This window comes from Diceros bicornis, chromosome 23, assembly GCF_020826845.1.
Source record: "Diceros bicornis minor isolate mBicDic1 chromosome 23, mDicBic1.mat.cur, whole genome shotgun sequence".
Lineage (NCBI taxonomy): Eukaryota > Metazoa > Chordata > Mammalia > Perissodactyla > Rhinocerotidae > Diceros > Diceros bicornis.
The window spans coordinates 27,622,979-27,641,449 of NC_080762.1; the positions used below are offsets into that span (position 1 = coordinate 27,622,979).

The 18,471-nt window shown below is 39.5% G+C and overlaps 1 protein-coding gene across 2 annotated transcripts in view; it reads left to right on the forward strand.

Moving 5' to 3' along the window:
• PDSS2 (decaprenyl diphosphate synthase subunit 2) overlaps positions 1–18,471 on the forward strand; it is a 288,128-nt gene that overhangs the window by 230,162 nt on the left and 39,495 nt on the right. For both annotated transcript variants that reach the window (XM_058566522.1, XM_058566523.1), the window contains exon 7: positions 15,909–15,941. In XM_058566522.1, the coding sequence (XP_058422505.1) occupies positions 15,909–15,941 (33 nt within the window). The remainder of the gene's footprint in view (positions 1–15,908; positions 15,942–18,471) is intronic.

Below are 18,471 nucleotides of genomic sequence, written 5' to 3' on the forward strand. Positions count from 1 at the left end.
ATTTGTATAACACGTAAAACTCTTACTTTGTAATCTACATTTTTAAGAGGTAGAATGTTAGTTAAAAGTTAGAAACTGCAATACTGTGTTTTCTTATTATCTGAGTTCTTAGAATACTGCAACACAAAACTAGTGCCTGTGGTGAATGCTAATTAACTCAGATTTTTTTTTCTAAAGGCTTTCAAAAATTGGGCTATGGTAATAGCACCACCCTTTAACTGACGGCAATTTCCCATCTGTAGACTCTAGCACAAGCTGCAGAATTCCAGGAGCTCCGTCTGTCAGCTCATTGGGTTATTTTAAAACAAACTTGGACCCTGAACATTCAAGTTCTGAGGCGTTATCAAAGGAAAAAAAGCATGGGTAACTGGGAAGGGTAAAGGGGCTTGACTTGAGTAAATTTCCCACTTTTTTGTGGGTAGAGGAGGTGTGAAAGATGAAAGGGAACTTTTTTGGTTTTATTTTAATAAAATAAAACTCGGGCACAAAAAGTCTGCCCTTTTATCCAGAGCTTCATGGAATTTATTTAACTTCATGGTTCTAATTGATTGGGTTAATCTGAGACTCGGGACATGGGGAACCAGGCACAGCTGAGGGTGGGTAGCCGCCGCCGTACCTAAAGCAGAGAGAGCCCAAGTGATGTCGGCATTCAGAAAGATAAGATTCTCCCTCTCCTACCCTGCCTCCCTTATTGGCTCTCAAAATGCTGGCAGCCAGCTTAAAATCCCTTATATTCACCAGGTAGAAAACGAGAGGATTCCTTTCTGGGAACTGTCAAACCCAGGAGAAGACCTGCAGATGTGGCAGTTTGGGGCTCCCTCAGTAAACGTGCCACGTCCCTGACCAGCCCTCCTGCAGTGAGGCCCACATGCTGACAAGCCTCAGAGGATCCAAGTGCACAGAATATCCACTGGAAGGAGTATAGGTAATAGAGGAGCACTGGGCATTTGAGAAAAGCCTCTGCCGTGAAAGAATGAGTCAAAAGCAAACTGATGCAGAGAGGGAACTCAGAGACGTGCAAGACAAGAAAGACATTTTCAAAAGCACTATTATCAATATACTCAGTGAGATAAGATATTAAAGCCATGAAATAAGAACAGGTGGTATATAAAAAAAGGATAAAGAATAAGAAAGCAGAGTTATAAAATTTTAAAATATGAAAAAATAATTTTTTTTAAAAATCAGAAGAATAGAAGATATAAATGAGAAAATCTCCCCAAAAGTTGAAGAAAAAGACCATAGTAAATAGAAAAGATGAAAAAATTAGAGGACCAATTCAGGAGATCCTATATCTATTATAAGTCCCAGAAAGAGAAAACTGAAAATGGAGGTGAGAAAATTAACAAAGAATTTTTTACAAAGAAAAGAAAAATTCCAGTATTGAAGGACCTGAGTCTCCAAATTGAAATTGTGCCCTAAATAATGAATTTAAAAAGACCCACACCGGGCCCACCTGGTGGTGCAAGCGGTTAAGTGCTGCGCTGCGGCGGCCTGGGGTTGGCCGGTTTGGATCCCGGGCACACACCAATGCACTGCTTGTCAGGCCATGCTGTGGCGGCATCCCATATAAAGTGGAGGAAGATGGGCATAGATGTTAGTCCAGAGCCAGTCTTCCTCAGCAAAAAGAAGAGGATTGGCAGATGTTAGCTCAGGACTGATCTTCCTCACACACACAAAAAAAAAAAGACCCACACCAAGTCACATCATTATCAAATTTCAAAACAATGGGGATAAAGAAGAGATCCTAATACTTCCAAAAAGAAAAAGAAAAACCTACATACAAAGGATCAAAAATCAGAATGGCCTTAGTAGTGACACTGAAAGCTTCAAGACAATCGAGTAATACCTTCAGCATTCAAAGAGAAGATTGTCTCCAATTTAGAATTTTATGCCAGTCATATTATCAAGTGTGATATTAACTAAAGACAATTTAAAACAGAGAAACAAGGTCTCAGAAAACTTACCTCCCTAGAATCATTTTTCAGGGAGCAGGTGATGTATTCTGTCGGGACAAGGGAATAACCAAGAAAGAGAAAGACATGGAATTTTAGAAACTAGGGGATCAGATATAGGCGTGAGGCAATGGGAATTCCCAGGACAATATGAAGGGAAGAATAATAAACAAAGACAACACTGCCAACAATAAGAGCACTTACTATGTTCTGATGAGAAACCTGAGGCACAGAGAGATTAACTAACTTGTGCACAGTAGCACAGCTAGCAAGTGGTGGAGCCGGGATTCAAACGCAGGCAGCCTGGCTACAGGACCCACATCCTTAAGTAACATGCTACACTGTCTCTCATCCAAGCAAGTCCTAGGCTAATGGCTAGGCATCCAGTCCAGACTGGGACAAGAGGACAAACATCTCTAGGAGAAGTATCTCCAAGGAAAAAAATGGAACTGATGATCACCTAATGTACGTGACCGTAATGAGAATTTAGGGACAAATTAATGATAGGTACATAGAAAACTAAGTGTCCAGTTACTATTACTGCATAACAAATTACCCCAAGACTTAGCTGCTTAAAATAACCATTTTATTATGTTCATGGAATCTATGGGTCAGGAATTTGGACAGCATGTAGGGGATGTCTGCTCCATGATGTCTGGGGCCTCAGCTGGAAAAACCTGGAGGCTGGAGGTGACTTAGTGATGCTGGAGACTGGTTTCCTCTGGAGGCTCCACTCACACCCGGCACCTGGGCTGAGCTATAGGGAAAAGCAGGCTGCTGACTAACCAGAGTGCTCACAGAATGGACCCTCCGTTTAGTTTGGCTTCCTCACAGCATGGCAGCCTCAGAGTAGTCGGACTTCTTACTTGCTGGCTCAGAACTCCAACCACAAGTGTTCCAGCAAACAAGGCAGAGGCTGCATCATTTTTTATAAACCAGCCTCCAGAGTCACACAGTCATTTCCAAGGTCTCCTATCAAAATAGTCACAAGCCCACCCAGAATCAAGGGGAAGGGCTGTAGACCTCACCTACCAATGGAAAGAGTTTCAAAGAATTTGGGGCCCACATTTTAAACAGCCACACTAAACATATGGAATAAAATGAGGCAGTGATTAGCTGTAGTGAAAAAATTTTAAATGTATAAGAAAGCAAATGTAATCGTAATGCTCTACATGGCTTAGAGAATGGTATTTATATAGCATAAAAATGTAAATACCAAATATTGATTTAAACCAAAAAGTGTAATCAATGCGAGGAGAGTAGAGAAAATGATATTTGGTTATGTAAGAAATGTAATTATTCCTTTCATGGTAGGGTCAATAGGTAATGTATAAGATTTAAAAATCAAGGAACAACAATAGTTGAAGATAAACAGCAGAAGAAACAGCTAAAGAGAGGGACACAGGACAGACAGGGTCTGGAGAGTGCTAGGTTGTTTTGTTAGAAGTCTTGTATTATTCAACTTTTTTTTTTTTTTTGGTGAGGAAGATTAGCCTTGAGCTAACATCTGTTGCCAGTCTTCCTCTTTTTTCTGAGGAAGATTGGCCCTGAGTGAACATCTGTGCCCATCTTCCTCTATTTTATATGTGGGACACCTGCCACAGCATGGCTTGATGAGCAGTGTGTAGGTCTGTGCCCGGAATCCAAACCTGCAAACCCTGGGCCACCAAAGCGGAGCACACGAACTTAACCACTACACCACTGGGCCAGGCCCATTAAATACTATATTTGTTTTTATTTTTAAACTTTTAGTTTAAAAATTTATGTACTTTGCTATAGTAATTCCACTTCTAATAATCTAGCCCAAGAAAAATATCAGAGATGTGGGCAAAGACTTACATGTGAAAATATGTAGTAAAATACTAATTCTAAAAGGAAAAAAATGAAAATTGATTCATTTAAAAACAGAAAAGGGTTAAATGAAGTATAGTACCATGAAATATCACACAGCTATATATTGTATTGGTATATATTGTATTACTTTATATTGTATTGTATATATTGTACTATATATATTGTATACTATATATTGTATTACTAGGGTGTATTTGTGTGTTTTTCAACAGCTGAACCGAAAATACATATACAGATGGTGTTAGTAGCTCTAATTGGGTTACATTAGAATACATTGCAGATTTACATTTCAGTTGAAAAGATCTGGCTACATATGTTAAATGAAAGCTACCAACTCTCCCTTGGCTATTCACATATATACATATACATATAAGAGTAGCATAGATATGAATTTTAAAGAAGCTTCAGAGGAAAGGGACATATTTAACTCTTAGTTTCTTTGCAAGCATACGAAGTTGTAAATGTAGACAACATGAGAGTCCAGGATTTCCTAAACAGCTGGTTAAATATTCCCAAATCATTATCCTCAACTTGATTTTAGATTCAAAGGGATAGCCTTTCCAAATAGCCTATGCCTTAGCCAAGTAAGTCATGTAAATCAAATTGATCTTGTCCAGAGGTCAGTAAACCCTGCAGAGATGATGTCCGTGAGCAGATGATGTCCCGCCCTCCATCCTAGGTTCCCTGTGATCATCTCTAAATCCTCATCCTTCAGTGAAGACTGGCAGTTTATTGCCCACCTCAAGGGCCTGCCAGGCTGCTGTGGTTTGCTGCGGGACTTCAGGCCCTTCTCCTTATATCCACGTGTCTGAGTCATGAACAGGGTCACTGATGAAGAGAAGATGAATTCATCTGAAGCAAATAAGAAATAAGGAATTAGTTTCTGTCATGCAGGGGGCAACATTCTTCAGATTGAAGACTCCTTACTTAAATTTATTTTAATCCTCTAAATTATAATATTCATGTTTATATTAAGCTCTGTAAGATAATGATCTTGTTCTGTGAATACCCCCTAGTGAGAGTTAGGGAACAGAATTTGCATAACATTTAAGAGGGACATTCTATCCCGAATCTCAAGGGGGTTGCTTGTTAATCCTGAAATTAGTTCTAGTGCTCTTTCCAATTTTTCGTGATGTTTACCTCCTCTACATTTTTGTGATCCTTTCCTCCCCCGGGTTTTCAATTTTATTGCAAGATTCATAAGAATAATAGTGAATTCACCTTTGAATTACCCATAGTACCAAGCAGAGTGACTTATGAAGAGTAGTCATCCAACTAGTATTTGTTTTTGTTAAATAGAAAGAGTCAAGTTGGTACAGCAGAAATGGCCCGTAGAGGACCTGGATTCTAGTTTGGGCTCGGCTAGCATCTGTATAACCTTAATCACATTCTTTCATGTCCTTGTTACTATTTTCTGTAAAATGATGGCATTGAAATAGATCATTTCTAAGGTCCCTTTCAGCTTTCAAATAAATCTAAGAAATAGGTCTCTTAGGCAAGAGATGCGTTATAAGAAAAATATTTATCTCTATTAGAAGCTTAATACTAGTTTTGACACTGAGAAATAGAAAAGTCCTGCTCCCAATGATGGAAATCGCCTATGATTTCTTATTATCACATGTAAAATTACTTCCTCGCTCTGCTCAGACAGGTTTGTGTCCCATCTACCCTTTTGATTTCCTGCTTGGGGAGAGTGAGAATTAATGACTAGACCAGGAATGGAGGAGGAGATCACATCCCCTTAGTGCCCGTTCAACATCATTGTGAAGCCAGGAAGATGAACACATCTGGAATTTTTCATATCAGGTCCTGCTGCCTCCTCTCCAGCTCCCCAGATCTTAAGATTAGATAGCCCTCTTCCATCACACCCATAGGCATACACACATGCATGAGCACACACATACCCCCCCATACCCTTGCACAAGAGGCAGTTCAGAGCACCAGGCCAGACCTGAAACAGCTGAAAAATATTTGTTGAGCAATGTCTCCATACTAAATTCTACAGATCCCTCCCTACCCTAATTTTAAATTTAAATTTGTAGCTGCTGAAAAATAATGATCAGGTAAAAATACTGATAGTGAATGGGTGATTCACCCTAGGGAGGTGAAGTCATTACTCAGTTATCATTTTGATTCCTAATAAAAGAAAGTAGAATCCTTCAGAGAACCACAGAGCTCTGACTCTCTCAGGGAGTCCAGGGGCTATTGCAGGTCAGCAAGCTTTATTTTTAATGATCCTTCCAGTTTTCAGCTGCCATTATAAGTCACCTGAGGAAATAAGAATTATGATTATATTTTCCTGGCTATTTCTGAAAATACTAAAATGTCACTTAGGCTTGTGACATTCTGACATTGTCGTAATCAGCCATAAACTATCCTAAGTGAACCACGTGTTACCAATGCTAAGCTATAACTCATTTGTCCCCAGATATCCTATTACTTCTTATTAAAAAAATGAAACAATTGCTAGGCAAGGCTGGTGTGCATGAATATAACACATGTATATTCTTAAACAAAAGAGAAAATGCACATTCAGAAAGTCCTCATTAATGCCACGTGATACTCTTCTAATTTTTGTTAAATAATTTAAATTATTTTGAGTTGTTTCAAAAGGAATAATATTGACAACATCCTCTACCATAGAGGGTGTACAGTGTGGGCATTTGAAAGGACTGTATATAAAACCACAAAGACTCTGATATGTTTCTAGATATCTCCTAAATTAAAATATTTCTGAAGGTTTTCTGTTGCACTTAAGGAAACAAAGTGCTTGACTACAGGAGATACAGCAGTAAATTGCCTGAAGGTTTGTCTGTGACCTTGTAAAGAAGGAATAAGAGAAACACACAAATGTAAGGAATCCCGTAATTGATGCCATTTGGAGAGCTCAGAGGAAAGATAGTTCATATCCAATTGGGAAAGTCAAGAAAGGTTTGTGAAGTAGGTGATATCAAGATTGAGAGAGTCCTTGAAGAAGAAGATCTTGATAGCAAAAATGGGCCTGACGCGCTTCCTAGGCAACAGAAGCCATGAAAAGGGGATGCAAATGGGCAGCATACAGTGTATTCAAAGAAAAAAAGGTATTATAATTTGGATGGAATGTGAAAAACATGGATCAGTTTAGGGATAGATGAAGAATTGCTCTGAAATAGTACATAATACCTGTATTTGAAGACTTTACTTCAAACAAAAACATGTACATGAGTGTTAAGATCAGCAATATTTACAATAGCCACAAAGTGGAAACAAGCCAATGTCCATCAAATGATGAATGGAAAAAAACATGGTATATCCGTACAATGGAATATTACCTGTCCATAAAAAGGAATGGAGTATTGATATATGCTACAATATGACAAAAATGTTCTGGAACTAGAGAGTGGTGATAGCTGTACAACATGGTGAATGTACTAAATGCCACTGAATTACACCCTTTAAAATGGTTAAAATAATAAATTTTATGTTATGTGAATTTTAGCTCAGTTAAAAAAAAAAAAGACTTTGGGTTGTTTGCCTGTGGAAAATGAACTTGATGCAGAAGTCATAAAGAGACATTGAAAGTTTTTGAACTAGGTACTGTCAAGGTCTGAAACATGTTCTAGGGAAGTATATCTGGCTACATTATATAGGATGAAAGGAACAAGGAGATACTAGAGAGAAAGAGATCAGTTAGGAAGGTTTTGGGAACCTGCTGATAAGTGCAGGAGGAAAGTCCCATTCAGAGTGTTGGCAATGAGAATGGGAGGGTAGGGAGGTTAGATATAAAACTCATTTCAGAGAAAAAATGTAAACGACCTGAAAACTGATATGATAGGGAGAAGCTGGCAGGTGTGTACTGGGGAGGGGGGGTCAGAGGCCAAAACCAGGCTTTTGAACATGGACAACAGGAAGAATTTTGCCTTAATAGAAATAGGAGGGGCCGGCCCCGTGGCTTAGCAATTAAGTGCACATGCCCAGGTTCGGATCTTGGGCGTGCACCGACGCACCACTTGTCCTGCCATGCTGAGGCCGCGTCCCACATACAGCAACTAAAAGGATGGGCAACTATGACATACAACTATCTACTGGGCAACTATGACATACAACTATCTACTGGGGCTTTGGGGAGAAAAAGGAGGAAAACAAAAGAGGAGGATTGGCAATAGATGTTAACTCAGGGCTGGTCTTCCTCAGCAAAAAGAGGAGGATTGGCATAGATGTTAGCTCAGGGCTGATCTTCCTCACAAAAAAAAAAGAAAAAAAAGAAATAGGAAAGTTAAGTGAAAAAACTTGTGTTAAGTTTGGTTTTTGACATGGTGAGCTTGAGATACACCATCAAGGTTGGTGGCCACCTTGGGACCTGGCCACTGGAGGAAACAACTCAGTTCTCTCAGCCTGATTTCCTTGCTCATGGCCTTTCTGCAATCTGGGTAGATTTTTTTTTCTTGATCAAACTGCGCAATTTTTAATTTCGTGTCTCTTCTAGATTCCAAGACAGCATAGCAAGAAAAATGGCTTGCAAAGGGATAACAAGACTTTTGAACAGAGAGAGATTTGTTATGTTAATAATACAAGCCTCTTCTCTTTTTTTTAATTGGGCACCATAGCCTTCTGCACCTGTCTGTTGCTTCCTCTTTTCCCAGTGAACCAAAGAGAATATGAGAAAGTTAATTCCATGGACATTAACATTTGCCTCTGAAAAGTAGTCTTCCCAGGTGAAAGAGATGATAAAATCAGGTACCCAAGCAGTCCAGTTCTGAATGGTGTTGACTTCTCTGCAGATGCCTTCTGTGCTCTCTTATTAGTAGGCAAGAACGGAAGAGATGTCAAAGAAGAGACCTGCCCTGTTCCTTTATATTCTGACACCTTTCCAGCTCTGTAACTGGAGAGCCCAACAATACAAGGCCTGCTTCTCCTACCAAACCAAAACTCAACTTCAGGGCCAGCAGACCTAGTAGATTTCTGATCTGTGACCTTTATAAATCCTCATACACTATACCCAAACATTCTGGGATGAGGATGGAGGTATCCTTCCTGCCTTCCTCTGTCCCCCAGCAAACCTCCTTGTTAATATATAAACTAAACTCCACCTCTTAATACCAATGCAAATGCACAGAGAGTTTGTGTTCAGTAAGACTTGTTTTCTCTAAAGGAGCTAATGATATTTCTGCCAGTGCCAAGGCACAAGACCTTTAAAATGTCATTATTTTTGCAGCCACCATTGTAATCATTTATTCAAACAAGGATCATTAATGGATGATGGGTTAAGACAATTGGATGAGTGGTTAGTAGGGAAATGAATATTCACATGCTCTCAAGGCACCCTGCGGATTAATGATTAAATACAAAGGAAGCAATGAACAAACTTAGTTTCACCAATAATGAGACAAACTGATATCCTATGACTCCTGACGTAATAGAGAAGGACTATATAGCATCATCTGTGTAGTTGTGTTGCCAAAAATGTTTTCACTTTAATTAGTCATGAGAAAACAATCAGACAAATCCAGGATAAGGGACATTCTGCAGGGCAACTGACGTGGATTCTTAAAAAATGCTAGTATTATGCAGGACAGAAAAGGTAGTGGTATGGGGACTGTTGTAGATTAGAAGAGATTAAAAAGCCATGACATCCAAAGGAAATGTATGATTTTTAATTTGAGCTTGGATTGGGATAAAAACAGCTCTAAATGGGGCCGGCCCAGTGGCGTAGTGGTTAAGTTCACGCACTCCGCTTCAGCACCCCAGGGTTCTCAGGTTTGGATCCTGGGTGTGGACCTACTGACCGCTCATCAAGCCATGGTGTGGTGGCATCCCACATACAGAATAGAGGAGGATTGGCACAGATGTTAGCTCAAGGACAATCTTCCTCAAGCAAAAAGAGGAAGATTGGCAACAGATGTTAGCTCAGGGCCAATCTTCCTCACCAAAAGAAAAAACAAAAACAGCTCTAAAGGACAGTATTGGTTGAACTTGGAAAATCTGAACATGGACTAAGTATTAAAGTAAGTGTTAAACTTGTTGAGTGTGGTCTTGGGTTTGTGGTTATGTAGGAGAACATCATTGTTCTTAGGAGATAAATGCTGAAGTATTCAGGCATGAGGCATCACGATGTCTACAACTTTCAGTCAGCAAATGATCATCTAGGGAGAAAGCAAAGATGGCAGAATATTAGCAATTGGTTAATCTAGGTGGAGGGCAAATGGGTGTTCATTATGTTCTGTCAACTAAAAAGTTTGAGGGAAAGGTGGTTTTCCTTGAAGGTTTAAAAAGAGAATATTTAAGGAAAAAAAAAAGACTGTTATTCCTAAATATAGCTGGTAGCATTTGGGAGGAATAACATGCTAAGTAGAGATGATCAGTCTCTTGTAATTTCTGGACTCCCTGCTGTGGAATATTAGTTTTCTGCTTTTGGAAAAAGGTTTCTTCATATCCAGCTTTCAAGTCCAGATAACAGTAGTTGGAAATTGGAAACAGTTCATTTATGTCATCCAATCCTTCTTTGTTACCTGGCCTATAAAAAAGCATTTGTTTCTTAAAGTAAAAGACTACATTGTACATCCATCCCTTACCAACAGGGAATCTATCTGCCTTTGGTGTGCAGAGACTGGTATATAAACCTTTGGAATTAATCCCTCTGCGCATCTTCTCAATCAGAGTGCTGGCTTTTTTTGCTTTTGTACAGAATATTGTTTTACAGTGCTTGCTACAGCTGTCTGAGGAGGCCTTCATTGTCAGGAGCACTGGCACACTGTCTTGTCTGTTTTCACATTTTTTTAAGATAAAACAAGGTTCAAACCACACATTTTCTGTGAACTGCTAAAGACTAGGAAAAATTACTTTCTTTTCTCATGACCTGGATTGACAAGAAGCACACCTACAGGAGGCAAAAAGATGAGTGAATCCCTTTTAAAGACCCTAGTAATGAAGCCCTCAGGGAATTGCTGTGGATGGTGGAATTTACTGTGGTTTCTGGAGATAAACAGTGTGGCAGGAAGAGGTTCAGGACGGCCGGCTGTTGAAATACAGTCTGCATTTATATTATATCAGCCTATTTTGGGCCCCAGTGAGAAAGTTATTTTAATATCTTGCCCTGCTAGAAATATACATGATAAGTGGCAGATGTCAGAAAAAGGGGGAAAGTATAGCACTCCATTCTCCTTGAGACTTAAGAAGTTTATACAGTTGTTCTCTTCTAGCCTTTGAAGTAAACAGTGATGCATACGCGAAAGCATAAATTGAAAAGGACATCAGACATAGTTCAGACCAGTGATCCTCAAATGAATCAGAATCTCAGGGTTAGGGTATTGAGGATCTGCATGTTTAACAAGCTACCCAGGTGATTCTGATCAGCCAGCCCAGCATTTGTGAGAACCCAGCATTTGGAAATATCTGGCCTGGTCCAATGTTCTTATTCTACAGATAAGAAAATGAAGACCCACAGAAAAATTTAAAAAGTATTAGACGTGTTAATCTATTATGGACCAGAAACCATGTTTTCTGGCTCCCAGCAGATCCATCTTCCCAGGAGGTCTTAGGCCACCTGCTTTCCTCCATAGACAAGGCCTACTTAACACATGAGGCTTTGAGGTGGGCATCTTGAAATCTGCTGAGGTCTCCTGACTTCCATTGCAGGCTCTTTCCACTTCAACACCCTGCTTTCAAGGTTGAGGCTCTTAATTGCACTAAACCACTGCATCTGTGAGAAGGCTGCTACATCATTCTTCTCTGTTCTATTCTTTTATTTGATTTTCATGAATTCTTTGAATTTATTTTCTGTAGATTCCCTTCCTTAGTCTACTGATAAAAAGAAGTTAGGTAATTAAGTGAAAATACAGTATTGTTCAATATGGGTAAAAATTATTTGTAAGGCACCAGCTAATGGCTCCACATTAACTACATAATGGACCCAAACACCCAGCAACCCCGGAACTAAGAGTGAGTGAAATGAACTTTGCTTTGTAAGTTTTCTGAATAGACAGTACATAACCAACAGATTTAAAGAAAAAGCACTCATCCATCTCTTCATTCATTCACCAGATATGATTGACCATCGACTATATACCAGCACTGATCTAGACATGGAATACAGTTGTGAGCGGGAGAGAAAATTTCCCTACTCTCATGGAACTTAAGTTCTAGAGGGAAATTGTATGTGAAGCCTATCTAAAACAGAACTGTGCAGCCCCCTAGAGGATAAACTCCATGAGGGCAGAGATTTTTATCTGTTCTGTTCATGGCTGTGTATCTGGTGCCTAAGCAGTGCCTGACACACAGTAGATGCACAGTGGATAATGATTGAGTGAATGAGCAACCATCAGATGAAACAAAAACTACGGCCCCTCCCAAATTGACTATTTTACAAAAAGAAATAGAATAGGTGTTTATGAGAAGCATTATTTACATAGGGGATTAAATCATCATTTGCATTTGTTTCTAATTTGCTAGATTTTTATAAACTCTTTTTGTTGCTAGATTTTTATAAAGCTTTTGGTGAAAAATAAATTTTTATATCAGAGTATGTACTCTCAGGTGTGTGTATGGCATATGTAGATATTAACCCACTTAGCAGCTGGAAATATATACCTATAAATATTTAAATAGGGGCCAGCCCTGTGGCATAATGGTTAAGTTCACTCTTTCAACTTCGGGAGCCTGGGGTTTGTGGGTTCGGATCCCAGGCGCAGACCTACACGCCTCTCTTCAAGCCGTGCTTTAGAGACATCACATACAAAATAGAGGAAGACTGGCACGGATGTTAGCTCAGGGACAATCTTCCTCAAGCAAAAAGGGGAGGATTGGCAGCAGATGTTAGCTCAGGGCCAATCTTCCTCACCAAAAAAAAAGATTTAAATATTTATAATGTTTGTTTTATAAAATAAATGATACTTTTATGTACAAGCTAATGCATTCAAGGATGAAATGCTTTCATAGAACTGGAATGTTTGTTGTGACAAAATAAAAAGTACATTCAAGTGAGCTGCATATCAAGTTACAGCCTGTTCAGGTTGTAGTGGCTGTGGTAAGCGTGCTCTCATTTTATGCAGGCTTCTAATTTCTTAGCTTTCAAAACATTTAAGAGCTGATGTCAAACAGATATGGATTTACATACATGGTGTTTCTCTGCCGTTGTCCCCAGAAAAGTATATCTCTACTGGGTGAAAGAGTGGTGGCCAAGCTAGGAATACAAAATAAAATGAAAGAGTTTCAAAATAGCTTGTGATTGATTAAATACAAGTACCTCAAAATAATATCCCTAAGATGATTAGTTTATAAACAAAGTATGTGATGGGAAAAATGGTTTTACAAAAATTTGTGGTAAGACTACTCTAGATGTCCTGGTCTGTAAACAGCGTTACCTTCACTCTTACTACCTAAAGAAACTGCTGTTGAATTTTTTTTTATGAAACAAAATTGGGAAATGGCTCAATACCTCCAAAAGGCAGAGTCCACCCTAAGTCCCTGTAAATTTACCTTGCAGTCTCAAGATACGAAAGCTCCTCAGCTTCCCAACTGTCAACAGATACCACTTTCAACACTGTAACATGTCTCCCGTGTTAAACACTGAGAGATGACAATGTTGATGGAGCTAGAATGGAGAGGAGCTTGTTAGAACGGACGCAAAATTTAAGTCGTGAGGAAATGGCAAACGTGTTTCAGGAATGAATTGTTTGACAGTAGGAACAATTCTGTAGGGCTTCCAGTTTGTGCATCATTTAAAAAGTGCTATGCCTGAGCAATCCATACTAATCATCAGGAGACAAGGAAAAGGATGAACAATTGAAAAGATGGAAAACTTGTAACCACAGGATCAGCCTCAATGTCCGATATCTCTTAAGCTAAAATGAATTCAAGAGACAGCTGGGAGTTTGAGAACTTAAAGACTAAGCATATTGTGAAATACTGCTGCTGAAATTTTGGTCACAAGCCATGGATTATTCATAGAATCAAGGCCAGTTCATATTTGCACAATATTGAAGTGAGCAGCTAAGTCATGAGTGCACCATACAGATGTGCTCAAGGGCTCCCTACCACTCCTGCAGAGGTTACAGTGGGAGGAGAGGGATTTTCAGTGTAGACAAAACTATTTTGGGAAAAGATGTGCATAGACAGACAAACAAGTAAATATAAAGTATCTGAGCAGAGAGAAGAATAAGCCTGGTTTTTAAATTTCTGTAAGAATTGACTCATATTCCTGTTGGTATAATGCATATCAGGACTAAGTTCAAACTCTTCTTAGTTCACTGGAAATCCTAGATCCCCCCCAAAAATTTGAAGAGCAGATTGAAATACCCAACTTCTTTTTTATAGCGTGTTGGTTGCAGAGGACTTTTGTTTCATTTAAAGCATTCAAGTAACAATTTTAACTTAGAGTGATCTGTGATGGTGCCAACAGCTATACATGAGCAGTGTCGTGTTATATAAGTTGCTTATTAGGAAAATAAGAAACAAAATGCAGGCATCTTTGGATAAATTTTTAGAAGATTGTAAAGAAGCAAGAAGAGTCAGGACCAATGTTATAAACATCTCCTTTTCTCTCCTGAAAGTAATCTGCCCACGTTCATTATCTGTATAGTGTCATTTGGACTCTGAAACAAAATGGTCTCAAGACCTAACCTATTCGTAAGTGGAACGGCTCTTGTTCTGTGCAGAAGTGGCAGGAGAAGTTTTCTTCTGAAGTCGAGCTGACCTATCAGCAAAGACTAACACATTGGTTGTCTCCATTATGTTAAGATTTGATATAGGGGCTGGCCCGGTGGCGCAAGCAGTTAAGTGCGCGCACTCCGCTGCGGTGGCCCGGGGTTCGCCGGTTCAGTTCCTGGGTGCGCACCAACGCACCGCTTGTCAAGCTATGCTGTGGCGGCATCCCATATAAAGTGGAGGAAGATGGGCATGGATGTTAGCCCAGGGCCAGTCTTCCTCAGCAAAAAGAGGAGGATTGGCAGATGTTAGCTCAGGGCTGACCTTCCTCACAAAAAAAAAAAAAAAAAAAAAAAAAAAAAGATTTGATATATAACACTTTTGAGTATATGTGTTAATTTTAAATTGTTTTTTAATAACTAAAAATATTTTTTAAATAAAATCTGACCTCATATAGGATGTTTCCTTCACCTCCATCTTTCTTCCCTATCTTCATCTCTGATGGAGGTAGGCAGTGCAGGTGGGGATCTTTTGACATAATACAACATAATAAAAATTATGCCAAGAGAAGTAGAAAAAAAAATTACCCCACAGATTATTTACTGATTATACAGGAGGAAACATATGATTTTTTTGTGGAGCATCTGGTAGTCACCACCTTAACCAAGTGATCAGATTTGTAGCATTACTAAGAGTGGGACAACCTGACATTTTGTGCCTCCTGAACTGATGCAATATCAAGTGCATAATATTCCATATAAAGTATTCTTGCCAAAAATGTTTCACCTAAATCTAAGCAATCTTCTTCAGACCCAAATTTCAGTTTCCAAGCAAAACAGGGACAAGTTAAATGACACAATGAAGAAATAATATGACAGATACAAAAAGAGAGACATTTTATAAGACAACTACCCTAGTCTCCTCAAAAAGTCAATGATTTTCATGAAAAAAGTTAGTGGTTTTTATTTTCATTTCTTGAAAAATGGGGAGGGACTAGTCTAGATTTAAAAGACTAACCAGAGACATAAAAACCAAATGCAATGTGTGAATCTTGATTAATTCCGGTTTGGAGAAAAAAACTGTAAAGGATATTCTTGGGACAATTGGAGAAATCTGAATATGGATTGTATGTTAGATGACATGGGATTATTGTTAGTTTTTTAAATTTGGTAGTGGTCATGTGGTTATGTATGAGATGGCCTATGCTTACAAGATGTGTGCTGAAGCTTGGGGGAGTGAAGTCGTGATGTCTGCTACTGCCAAATCTAGATAGAGTGTGTATGTGTGCTCATTGTACTGTTCTTTCAACTTTTCAATATGTTTGAAAGTTTTATACGTTTTATATAGTTCACTATAGAGATATAGAGGGGGGGATATAGAGAGGGAGAGAGTTGACTTTTATTCATTATTTATTATGAGAAACAAACGTTATAGAAGCACTAATAATTTTTAAAGAACTAATTTCCCCTTTTTCTATTTTAGGCTCAAGAGAAAGGAAGATTAGACTATGCTAAGGTAGGTAGATTTTATATATACTACACAGTTTTATACATTTCAATTTGGTGTTTGGCTTTTGTTATATTTGAAAAGTCAAAAGAGAATCATCACATTCAAAGCTAAGGGACAGTCCCCGTTACGTAACAGGCATTAGCTGGTAAAATAAGATTCATTCAACGCTAAATTTATTTATTGAGTGCCTACTTCATTCCAGACACTGTGGTAGGTGTTGCGAATACAACAGTGAACCAGATCAAGTCTTTCCTTTCATGACATTTACAATCTAGTGGGGGAGATAGATAACTAATAAACAACTAAATGGATACATAATATAATGTCAGGTGGTGATAAGTGCTGAAAAAAAAAAAACCAACTGGGTAAGATCACTAACCATTGCTGGAAAGATGCCTTTGGCCTATGGATGGAAACCAGCTTTTAGCATCATCAGATAATACCTGGGAAGCACAATACAGATTTGGATCCTAAAGGCAGTAGTTTTCACATCACCTGTGGAGATTTTGAAAACACACATTTCCTAGGTTACCTCAGCATCACACCCTCTTTCACCAAGATCAAAATCCCCTGGCAGGGAGAGCAGGGCAGGGACAGGATGGAAGGGTTTGAAAAGAGGCTCCACAGATAATTCTGACACACAGCCTTGTTTAAAAACTGCCAAGGGAGTTCAGATTTCAGTGCACCAGTGCAAGCCTGTGAACACACTTGGGTCACATTCTGTTTTCCCCTCGAGACAAATGGAACATTTCAGCAGGTGTGTGGAATGCATACAGCTGCTTGGCTAAAGGAAAGGACCATGCTAACCATTGGGTTTATGCCACAGTCGGGAATATCCAGGGCGTGAGCACACCTGCACTCCAAAGACAAGGAGGAAGAAATGTGACCTGTAAGGGCTCTGTGTGCAGTAGGAAAACTAAACCACACTGCGGTCTCTCCAGGGCTGACCCGGAACCTTGTGCTCTGCTGACAGCCCCAAGGTGCACACCCATGGCTCCTTTACTCTAACTCTTTTCCTTCCCTGAGGTGCAGTCCCTCCTTTCCTCTGTCTCACAAACTTTTGCCTCCTTCAAGAAAAATTAGATCAATAGGAGCACCTCTAAACTGAGGACTTCCAGATCTGTCACTCTATCTTAGATGTCTACTTGAGCCTTATCATATACCCAAACGTGGGCTGTGGACATATCCTCTTGGGTCTCCCACAGGCAAAGAAGCTCAGTGTGTCAAACTGAACTCAGCATCTTCCCTGGCATCTCTGGTTTTTGGGTTTTTTTAATAGACTTTATTTTTTAGAGCAGTTTTAGGTTCACAGCGCAATTGAGTGAAAAGTATAGAGAGTTCCCAATACCTACCTGACCCCACACATGCACAGTCTTCCCCACTATCAACATTCTGTACCAAAATGGTACATTTGTTACAGTCAATGAGCCTACATTGACACCTCATTATCACCCCAAATCCGTAGTTTACATTAGGGTCCACTCTTAGTGTTGTATCTCTGATATCCTTTTTACATATTCGCTCTCCTGATGTTTGCACTGTCATCCCACCAGTCAACCATGTGAGAAACTTAGAAGTCACCCTTGAATGCTCCTACTCCTTCACCCCTATGTTCCATGACCAAGATGTGCCAGTTTTATAGCCTACATTTTCTTGAATCCACCCCCTCCTCTTGATCTCTCTTCCATTGCTCATATTGAGTCTCTTCATCTGAACCACTGGAAAGCCTACTGAACAGTCTCCATGCTTCTCTTTTGTCCCCACAGATCCATTACCAGTCAGAATGTCTATCTAAACCACAAATCTGACAGTTTCACACTCCAGCTTAAAACCCTTCATTGGCTCTATCTTGTCCAGAAGGCAAATTCAAAGCTTGCTAGATTGTCATATGAAGTACTGTGTGATCTCGCTCCCTAGAGGGACCCTCCAGCTTCATCTCCTCCCACCTGTGCTCCAGTGGCACCAAATTACATAATACATACTGCTTCTGTACTCCATGCCTTGACTCATGCTGTCCCCTTTGCTTGGAATGCCTTTCCCCTTTATCTGGCTACCCCTGCTCCTCTTGTAAGGCTTAATTTAGGATCATCTTCTAAAGGAAGTCCTTTCTGGTTCCCCAGGCTGGATTAGGTGCTTTCCTCCATTCTTTAACACACTGTGCATCTATCTCTCAGTCATTGCACTTACTCTCTTCTTTTACAGTGATCATTTATGAGACAGTTCATCGACTGTGAGCTCTTTGAGGGCAGGGACAGTATCTTATTTGTCTTTGTATACTTGGTGCCTGACACAGTGCTTGGCACTTGATAAATGGTGAGTGAGTGAGTGAGTGAATGAGTGAATGAGTGAGGCCATGAGTAAGAAAAGAGAAGACACATAAAGTTAGTTGCAGGAGAAATTCTGGTATAGGGCTTTTGATCTCAATCAGAGAGGAAAGGAAAGTTTTTGACACAGGTTGCTGGTATCAGCACAATTAAGAAGATTGCTTAGGAAGGTTGTAATAAACTGGCCTGGAGATAAAGGCTGGGATTTCACT